Source organism: Lytechinus variegatus, chromosome 12, assembly GCF_018143015.1.
Source record: "Lytechinus variegatus isolate NC3 chromosome 12, Lvar_3.0, whole genome shotgun sequence".
NCBI classification, from domain to species: Eukaryota; Metazoa; Echinodermata; class Echinoidea; order Temnopleuroida; family Toxopneustidae; genus Lytechinus; species Lytechinus variegatus.
Window position 1 is genome coordinate 20,153,981 of NC_054751.1, and position 10,974 is coordinate 20,164,954.

General features: G+C 36.5%; 1 protein-coding gene across 6 annotated transcripts in view; it reads right to left on the reverse strand.

Moving 5' to 3' along the window:
* Positions 1–10,024, reverse strand: part of LOC121425729 (leucine-rich repeat-containing protein 27-like) — a 39,361-nt gene extending 29,337 nt beyond the window's left edge. For 5 of the 6 annotated variants that reach the window (XM_041621898.1, XM_041621896.1, XM_041621899.1 and 2 more), the window contains exons 1-6: positions 9,892–10,024; positions 4,673–4,945; positions 2,927–3,057; positions 2,070–2,128; positions 1,375–1,521; positions 453–738 (exon numbers count right to left, since the gene is read on the reverse strand). In XM_041621898.1, coding sequence (XP_041477832.1) covers positions 453–738; positions 1,375–1,521; positions 2,070–2,128; positions 2,927–3,057; positions 4,673–4,936 — 887 coding nt within the window. In that variant the 5' untranslated portion in view covers positions 4,937–4,945; positions 9,892–10,024. The remainder of the gene's footprint in view (positions 1–452; positions 739–1,374; positions 1,522–2,069; positions 2,129–2,926; positions 3,058–4,672; positions 4,946–9,891) is intronic. The other variant, XM_041621897.1, reaches the window with a different exon arrangement.
* Positions 10,025–10,974: the final 950 nt, after the last annotated feature.

The window sequence follows — 10,974 nt, forward strand, 5'->3', positions numbered from 1 at the left end:
TCATATCCTCATTATTGCTTGTAAAACTGTTGTGAAGTTACTTAACCCATCATTTGAATTGAAAGTGAATTTAAAAATTGTGTTTCTTTTTATTTTCATACTAATTTCATATTTTGCTTAGAGACTGCAAACCATTTGAAGGAGCAAATTAGAGCTTGGAGAGATGATAGATTAGAGTATGTTGGAATTGGGACTTGCAAAATTTGAAGAAAAAAAATGATTTGTTACACATCATTTTTTCAAAAATGTATGTTTCTGTCTATATTCCCCAAATAGTGGATACATCATTCAGTTAATTGTAATAAAAAAATATAAAAAGTGTCATGTTGGTTAACATAACAATCATTGCGCTTTCAATACCTAAGGAAAATCTGATCAAATTCTCTCTTGCATTATACACTTTTTAACTACTTCATTTGATTATTATTTCAATTGAACAAAAAGCTACATACTTGTCTTTCCCGAGAACCCCTAACGCCCCGGCTCTCTTGAACTTCTGGTACTGAAGCTGTCTATACTCCTCATATGTCATGTGTTTGTGCAGCGAGACAGACTTGGGCCGGGGAAACTCTAGATCCGACGTATTGCTCATACTCGACCGGATAGACAGTCTGCTGGATGACTGAATGTGATTGAGACGCTCGGAAGGGTCAAGGCGATTCTTTGGCTCATATTCATTCTCACTCCCAGAGGAATGAGAAGCAGCATCACTTAGGTTCAGGTCCTCAATTCGCAGTTCTGAAATGACAAGATTTACAAAGAGATCTTCAAATTTTCATGTAATCATTGCAGTGAAATGAAGACTAAACAAGAGTGTTGCTAAGGCGAGCACATAATATGCTGGCCTGTAAAGCGGAAAATGGAGTTATTGGTCAAGCAAGAAAAGTGGAAGGTGGTGACTTCACCTTTGACTGTCTGACCTCAATATCAATAGGCTTCCTTGGATCCATTCTAGTATCATACACACCAAATTACATGAGCCTAGGTTAAGTTAAACTGGAGTTATCGTGTTCACACGAATTTCAGAAGTGAAAGATGAAAACATGTCACTGTCATCTTTACCTTCGACCTCAAAATCAAAAGGCTTCCTGGGATCCATGCTAGTATCATTCACACCAAATTATATGAGCCTAGGTTAAGTTAAACTGAAGTTATTGCATTTACAAGGAAAAGTTAACGGACGGACACCAAGCGTGATACCATAATACGTCCAGTCGAGACGGGCGTATAAAAATTTTGAGTCAAATTATATCTTGTGATCATTAAACACACTTAGAACAATGTCATCCTGTTGCTTTAATTCAGCTAATTTTTGTAGTCAAATTGTCCTTTGTAAACTTTTTTAAATATAAGAAGCATGTGGAATAACTTTACCAGCCGACTGAAGCCTTCGACCCCTTATAGCCATCGCCTCTCTTAGGTAGCGTAGTATCTCTTTTACTCCTTTTTCTATCGTCTTCTGAGGTGGAAACTCAATAGGGTTACCCCGGAGATTAAGGCCAGTCAGAGACTTCACTTGACCTGAAGGAAAATGATCATTAAAATCATTAACTTAACATGATATACATGTCAAAATTATTGTCTCACCATGCAAACAGGGAAATCAAAAAGAAATTATGTTACAAACTTGAATAACAGCTGATTGGATAAGGCATCAAATAACATTACACAGAAAGAGTGCAGAATGCCATCAACAACATCATCATTATTATCACTATCGTGATCCTCTTCATTATTATCATGATGATGATCATCATGATCAGGAGTTCAAATCCAAGACGTGTTAGACCAAAAGACATTAAAAGATGGGAGTTTGTTTCCCTGATTGGCGTTCAGTTACTTTAAGGGATAGACCAACGTCACTTTAGTGATACACAGTGGCTGCCTGGCCCACGATCAATTGGGCAACACTAATTTTGGAGTATTTATGTTTCAAATTTCAAAATCAAACTATAAAACATGGATTTTTTTAATGAGCATCATAATCATTGCCATCATCATCATCCACATCACCATAATTAAAATACAAAAATTCTCAATGGTGATTCAATTCAAATAGAATATCTAACCCATTTCTGGTGGTAGCTCTGATATGCGATTCCCTTCCAGTAATAGAGTCTTCAAGCACCTGCATCATAATTGAAACATGAACATGAACTTTACAAATGAATTCCTTACACTTTCTATTATCATCTTTCTATTAATCACAAAATAAAGATAATATAAAGAAGCAAATGGAAGCTGCACATCCATAAGTCATTAAAAGGGGAGGGGGGGGGGTAGGAAAATCCCCATTTCATACTATCAAGTCAAAAATTCAAATAACTGATTTTCGTTTAATAAAAGGTATCAGTAATAACTAACAACAGATATTACTTCAATGGCAAAATTCTAAAGCTTGCTCCTCTGACTTTAACATGGTTCTCTCTCATGAAATTGATAACAAATGTTAGAAATTTGCAACAAAGTGGCAGACAGTCAAAGAAACAGATGAGAAAAAAGACAAAAGTTTACTCTGCACTACATATCTTGTGTCAATAGGTGAGATGTTCAGGGAACATGTGTACACGTAGGTCTTTGATAACTTTGGCTTTTATCTTTAGGTAATCTAGAGTATGCCACTAGAAATTGTTGCCTCATAAATACTAAATATTATTATTTTTGTATAATAAATATCATTATTATTATCATTATCTTTCTACAATTTATTCACTCGTTCATGTCTGTTTCAGGTACATTTATTTTTTTGCTTCCAACTATTTTGCTATGTGATATCATACAGATTCTGTATGCATGGCCCTAAAAAACCCCAAACAATTGTTTTCATCAATGCCAAAGGTTCCCTGGATATGCAAATAACTCAATAAATCAAAAGAAAACTCTGCAGAGTAGCCTACAATTGCCACCAATACCAAGTTCAACTCACCGATGGCAGCCGATCTCAGGAGGAAGGTGATGTATATTATTATTCCTGAGATCCAGCCATTTGACATTCACTACCTCCTCAAATAGTTCAGGTGGAATATTCTGCAGAAGGTTCCCCTCTAAATACAGGAACTGTACAGAGAACAAGAAGAATCAAATGTGGAGTACAGAAAAACCTGTGTTTAATAGAGAAAACCTCTCTACATTTACCAGTCATCTCACAAAAATGTGATCACTGGAATTGAAATTTAGATCTTTTAAGATGTGAATCACAGGACTGTAATGAAATTTGATATATAGGCCTATTAACTATTAAATTTGTATTATTTAATGCTTTATTCAATAAACTGGTTTATTAGATATTCACTTATTCATGTTTTTGGATGTATCTTTGATGGGTACCTAGTGAGGAGTGACAACAGGGGGTGTTTCATAAAGCTGTTCGTAAGATACAAATGACTTTACGCACGACTGGTGATCATTTCTTGTGGTATGTGATATCCTTATGTCATTGATTTATGTCCTATGAACATGTTCCAGTCGTGCGTAAAGTTGTGCGTAACTTTACGAACAGCTTCATGAAACACCCCCCAGGGATTCAATTATTTCAAGGTCATATAAAGAAAGCTGTGGATGCACTGATGACCAACCTTGATGGCCTTTCCTCTAAATTGACTTGGAGATTTGTTGTGCCCCCCCCCCCCACTTGTGCTGTAATACACATGTAGAAAGGTACGATACAAAAAGTTGGCCTTGCTCTCAAAATATCAAAATTGAAGGAATGTGACTAGCTATTCCATCAATCACTTTTTAATCAATTGACGAAAACGCTTATAATCCAATCTGCAAAAAATAAAAAATAAATAATACTATTACGATCCCCTATAAGTTTTCGGGTGACCTCTTGAGTTGTTGAAGGGGAAGTTCCTCCTGACATAAGATTTGGTTTTTATCAAAGCAGAAAATCAAAAGAAACATATCAATGAATGTTAGGTATGTGAAAATCCACAACAGAATACGAAAAAATTATGAATTTTCAAAGTATTATTGTGTGACATTATATGCAAGCAGCTGTCCCATATGTCATATAAAAAATCAATTAATTCCTTTTTACTAAAGGCTCATGACGACTGGAAATGTAGAAAAATGTACAAAATAATATGTCTGATGAAATAATGAAGGTAACAATGAAATCTTTTCCAATTACTTGAGAAAATTGATCATGGGGTATTTTTATCACAGGTACATTGAGGATCTGGTTGAATGAGAAAAGTTAACATTTCAAAACTTAAAAATCAACAATATTATTCTTTGATGAATTTTCATCAAACCATTTATTCATGTTTCTCTTTTTCTTTGTTCATTAAAAACAAATGACATCAAGGTGAACTTCAACTTCAAGGGTGATAGTTTAGAATATAGCAGCATATCATAATCGTACCATTAACATGTATTTTAATGGCCTGGAACTTCTGTTATCCTGAACTAAGTATCAACTTTGCAAACCTACCTATATATTACATGAATGTGAAACAGTATATTTTGGTAGTGAGTATAACAGGGAAAGACTAATTTCTTTTCAAGGCTATGTTTTGAGCTCACCATCCCAATTTTGCTATGGTATTCTAGTTTACAATGAAACCTATGGGGATTATCAGGGGACTCTTAATTCTTTTCCAGGGCTCTTTGGGGAGGTAAAATTCGCCCCGAACCCCCTTGTCATTTTTTCCCTGACAAGTATACTGACCTCAACATGATCCATGCCATAAAGCTCCTCGGGTATCTTAACCAATCCTTTCTTGCTCAGGTCCACTGCGATGGCTTGAACCGCTTTGGCTGACTTGAGGATCATTTCTACTTCCTTGCTGTGAGAACTCATCGTCTTAGTGTCTACCCTGTTACCTCCTTCCTCTTCGGTGACATCACCACCATCCTCTGTTGTGCCATCTGTAGAGAGCCTGGCAGAATCTATGATGAAGCCATTCTCACCATTCTCTTCCTCCCCTGCCATCTTGTCTGTCTGAATATCAAGGAATGAAAACATTCTGTCAAATAATGTGTTACATTTAAATTCAGTAGGGCCTAAATAATAGTTGAGAACCCCATTGTAATATCTAACTTGGTGCATCATATACTTTTATCAAGAGTATCCTTAATTCAACAGTTGCCAAGATCTACCTATCATCAACCAGACAAATTGAAGGAGTGAATCCCATAAATTAGACAAACTTGCACGGGTAATACATTTACTGTACTTTACCACACAGAACACACAGTCAGGGCACTGAATATACATGTACGGTAGGCAGATTGTTGCCACAGGTAAACTTCAGGATTGTGATCTTCAAGATTCCTTGACAGTTCAGTTTGAAAAAATCTGACTCGACAGATACACCACTCATTCAGACATCGCTTTGCTTGATATGCTTGGCTTCGCCCACTCACTCAATGAACAAGGTTATGATCTGACCTTGACCTCTTATTACGACTCCCTGTGTGTGGTGAAATAAGGTTGGCAATGTTGGCTTATTTTCACTTGTTATTGGGGATAAATGCTTAAACTGCCAGTTCCCATTACAGCTAGTCATCGTTAAATTGGTTGTCAAGTAAATTGAATTCTTTTTTTCTAAATTAAAAATAGAAATGAACATTTTCTTGACATTTTACTTTCCGCCAATAGAGGGCGTATACAAAAATAAGATAAAATTCAGGTTTTTGAGCACTCTGGTAAATAAAAATATTATCCCCAAGTCACTAATGAAAAATAAATTGCAACTGTATGGAAATTAGTATTTTTTATTACAAAAGTGATATTGTAATTAACCTTTGAAGTGTGTGCTGGGTACTACATTTGGCATACCATAGATATACATTAGATTCCCCAAAGGCAGGATGGTTGCAGTGAACTAGTGGCTTCGCCTTAGTTTTGATATGGACTGAAGTTAGTGACCAATCTGCCTGCGGCTGTGGCAGGTCACCTGTTTGTGCACCGCATTTTTATATGATTTTGTTTGCTAACTTCACTTCAGTCAATATCAAAATTACTGCAAAGCCAAAGTGATGTCTGACCGAGTCTGAGATTTGAATGACGTCCAGATGGATGCCGAAATACAACCATTCCCGATTCGGAAAAGCGGTGCGGTGGGCATATTGGCCCACTCACATGTATTGCGAGGTTAGTATTAGTATACTAACCTCGCACCATGAACCGCGTTTGGCAGTGGATTTCTAACTAGTGGGTCGCTTGTAGTGCTGCAAGTCAGGCGGCATGTTCGGGTTCGGTTCGGCAATTTTTTTCCGAACTTTGGCTCGGTTCGGGGTTCGGCAATAAATGCCAAATTATATTTAACATATAAAAAAATAAAGATCGCCGACCCACAAACAAGTGATCTCCAGCATGATCTGTCATATATTTATAATAAATTTTGTTTCTAAAAAGAATAGTTATGAAAATTGAACTTTCTTTTGTTTTAATCTTTAAACAAAAAATAAGTCATTTCTACTTTCATTTTTTAAAATGAAAATTAAAAAAAGAGAAAAAATATTGATAATGAATCAGGACAGAAACAGAATTACAAAGATCAGAATATTTTTTTCATGATTATTTCAAGTAGCTTGATCATGATCGATTACGATTAGGCCTGGGAGTAAACATCGATTGATCGAATGGTTCGATTGGCATGCCGCCAATCACCAATCGAAAAAAAAAATTAGAAAAATTTACACTAATCGAATGTTCGGTAGATCCTGATTATGACATTGGGATAACTCGAATACCCAAGTAATAATAACAAAAACAAGAAAACAACGATGACAACGGTTTTTGAATACTTCATACAGGTTTAAAAATTATAATGTTACCGAGGTAATTTTTCAAAAATGATCAATGATTGTATCACATTCACAGTTACACACCAACATGAAAGCGCTCCGAAAATTTTAATCCCACCCGACCTTGCCGTCGATACACAAAATAAGTCATTGTCTGCGTGCACAAAACAATAAGTAAACACACGACCAGCTCACTTGAGCTGATTGGACCTTCGGATAGCCAATGAAACTTTGGGAAACAAAGAAGGCAGTGGTTCCCTTATCAGGAAAGGTCATGACTTCAGAAATGAATTGAACCCTCCCCCATCTGTGTGTGTGTGTGTGTGTGTGAGAGGGACAGAGAGAGAGAGAGAGAAAGATAGGGTGGGAGCCGGACAATTCCTTTCATGTTTCAAAACAATGCAACCTTTTTATATCCCCCTCACACAATGAAAACGACATTCCAACATGCGCCTGTCTTCCCCAGTACTTTCTCGACTAGTCTCCAAAAATAGACCCAGTTATACATGTAGGTTCAAATGATAAAAAAATCGTAATTTTGAAGGTATTTCAAATGAAATATTTTGCAACATATTTTTTTTTTAAATACATGTGTAGCATCGTGGACAGTGCCACAAGTGGGGGCGGAGAAATGGTGTGGGCAAGGGATAAAATTTTTCAAGTGAAATGCTCCACCTGGGGTCAATCTCAAAGAATACTTCATGAATGAGTTGTTTACGTCTTTGGGCTGATCTGGGCTGATTCATTCATATGAAGGGGTGTGGCACTTGGAGGGATGTATGCATGATGCCAGAGTAACAGCATTGATTTAGGAAAGATTATCATTGGAACAATATACTGAAAGATTTAATCTCATTTCATGTTTCTTTTGATATAAAAATCATGGAAACGAGGGAAAAGGGCCTACTTTCATTTATGCTAAACATGTGACTTTGATGGAGATTTCTTCATGGGGGGGGGTCACCATAAATTAGGTCACCTATTGTGACTAAAAAGATTCCCCAACGAACAATCGAATCATTCGATTATTTTTTCAGGAAATAATCAAATGGTGAAAATGACAATCGTCCCAGGCCTAATTACGATGTCATTGCCAACGCAGCTTCTCAAATTGGAAAGTGTTGATCGGGAATGTCGAAACAGTAGACTTACAACCTCCACTCAACTGTTATTATACCGGTAAAATTCACATTCCAAAGAATATGAGTGTTTTAGAAAGTCCCTATTTTCAAAAGTGGTGAAATCTGGTCAATGAATTAATTTAAAAAGATAAAATATCAGTCCATTCTTTGTCCAGAAAGATCGACGCTACGTGACTTCAAACATATTTCCAACACGAAAATGAGTACATGGGACTACACTGTATTTTAGTGTTGTGAAATCACCCGGCGTTGATCGTCAGAACTAAGACGGAACTGATAATTTATCATTTCATTTTCAGTAATTGACCAGATTAAACCACTTTTAAGAAAATATTGACAATGGAAAAACGTTTCAAGTTCGGAATACGAATTTTACCTGTATAATAGCAACCGAGAGCAGGTTGTTTGGACTTCCTGTTTCAACTTTCCTTACCAACCATTTCCGGAACATCGATCAGGGAACATGCGTTGATTTGGTTTGAATTTTTATATTTTCTGTTTTTCACCCTCATTCCTTCATCTCTTATTTATTTATTTATCTTTTATATTAATATGGAAATTTCAGAAGGTGGAATATATATACTTTACCATTACTTTGTCAGTCACAAGGAATTGATTTGTCTTTTTCTTTTTTTTAAATACAAAATAATGCACGTCCGATTACAGCAATACGTAATTCAACTACACTTTTTAACTGAGTTAAGCTTAAAAAGTCCCCACATTTTATAAGGAAAAAAATATATTCATGTTTATAAAAAAATTGAAAATGATAAAAATTTAATCAAACACGAGACCGAAACTGTCGTACTTTGTCATTTACGAGGAATGAATTTATGGCTGGTTCTTTTTCTTTTAATATTAAATACAAAATGATTAGGTCCGATTACGATCACGATCGATTATGGCATTACGTAATTACACCACACTTTCATACCGAGTTAAGCTTCAAAATGTCCCCTCATTTTATCAAGAAAAAATATATTTATGTTAATAAAATATTCTTAAGTTGATAACAGTTCAATCAAAGACGTGATGGGAGCTATCATAGTGGATTTTAAAAATATATTGAGTGGAATTCTCTTTGTGCACAATCACTAACCAATATTTTTTTGTTCAATTTTATACTTAAATCTAGTATGTAGTCATCACACTTACGCATTGCATGTTAACATTTTTTTTTTTACCGAACTTCCGAACCAGGCTTTTGTGTTTGGTTCGGTCCGGTTCGGAAGTGCCAAGTTCGGCGAACTTCCGTTCGGTTCGGCGGCAGCACTAGTCGCTTGTGCTGCGATCCCAGAACAACACACGACTTTTATGGCTTGATTTTGAGTGAGCCAACGCAGTTCAGTGGAACAACCAAAATAAAGAGACTGAAGCTTTGTTTTACTTTTGGTCTAGCCGGTGTGAAACTCAGAGCTACCAACTAAGTCTCACGCATTATGCGTGAGACTCAAGCATTTTGGACTCTTGTTCATCCCCTCAAATCTCTGTCTCACGCATCTATCACAGCCTATCCCCATAAACATTGTACACAATGTCTGTGATCTCACTCAGATTCACAGACAATCTCACGCATAGTAGTAGCTGGTCTTTGAACTTGGCATCTCTGTCTGGAAACTACAGTACAGCCTAGGATTCAACATTGTCATTGCTGCACCAGGATATTTGATAGATAAACATGCTAAATAAAGCAAAAGAATAGATCAAGATCTAATGGAAAACTATAAAACTAGCCATCAATTTTCGACCTCCCTATGCAACGCCTTACTCTAGTCTTGTTGGGGCAGTCAAGTTGGAAAAAATTTATATGTGCATTGCCATTGCATTGTCACTGACGTTAAGGCCTAACGTTACACAAAACAAAGCACATGGGACTGCTATTAATTTTTATCGAGAAAAAACAAACTGAGTAACATGAACATAAAGATTTATACAACAGGAACTTCCGTGCATCCAATTCAATAACCATACATCTATACATAAAGTAACTTACAGCATAAAAATATTGAGCAACAGCTGATGTTCTTTAACCAAACCAAAGGCAGAGGCAGAGCCACGGTCCAAGCAAAGTTTTAGTACGAGTACGTTTCCATGTTAACTGCCAGCTGCCAACGTCTAGTCTTTTTCGCAGCCCCAGCGTCCATGGCCGGCCGCGCGTTTCCGTTTTACACCCTGGCGAAGGCATTTTCCGGAAAAGTAGCCAAAAAGCGACTAGTGAAGAGTCTACACACGTCGCTGGTTGCATGCAGCGTGCGACACAGGCGAGTCCACCACCGCATGCAATTTGCACAGTTACTGATCAGAGCTCAGAGTTCCTCGGCACTTCATGTACAGAGAGAGCGGCAGTCAGGAGTGAAATCCGAACATGCTTTTGCAGTCGCGTTGTTTATGATAGTTTTTTTCTAAAAATAAATTAACTAAATGAATAGAATGACAGACAAAATCAAAATAAACAGATACTTATAATGGAAAGACAAATTGAAGTTTGATGGATTGATACACTTAGAAGCTGCCGAAAGATAGATATAGAAGACTGATAAATAGATAGAGACAAGATAGACAGATAGATAGAAATAGAGAGAGAGAGAGAGAGGTGGATAGATAGAAAGAGAGAGAAAGAGGGAGAGATGGATGGATAGATAGAGAGAGGGGGAGAGACAGTGAGAGGTCGATATATAGAGGGAGAGAGAGAAAGAGAGAGAGAAGGATAGATAGATAGAGGGGGAGAGATGTTGTAGATAGAAATAAGGACGGACAAAGAGAAAGAGAGAAAAAAGACAGACAGATGCTAGAGAAGGAGAGAGATAGAGAATTTGAGAGACAGATAGATAGAAAGATAAAGAATGAGAGAGAAAGAGAAGATAGACAAATTAACAGATAGATACATAGATAGATATATAGATATAGAGAAATATAGAAAGACAGACAGATGGATAGCTAGATGAGAGATAGATAGATGTTAGATAGATAGAGGGAGAGAGACAAAGAATATTAACAAATTAACAGATAGATAAGTTAAAATAGATAGAGAGAATAAGAGAAAGACAGACAGATGGATAGATAGAGAGAGATATTA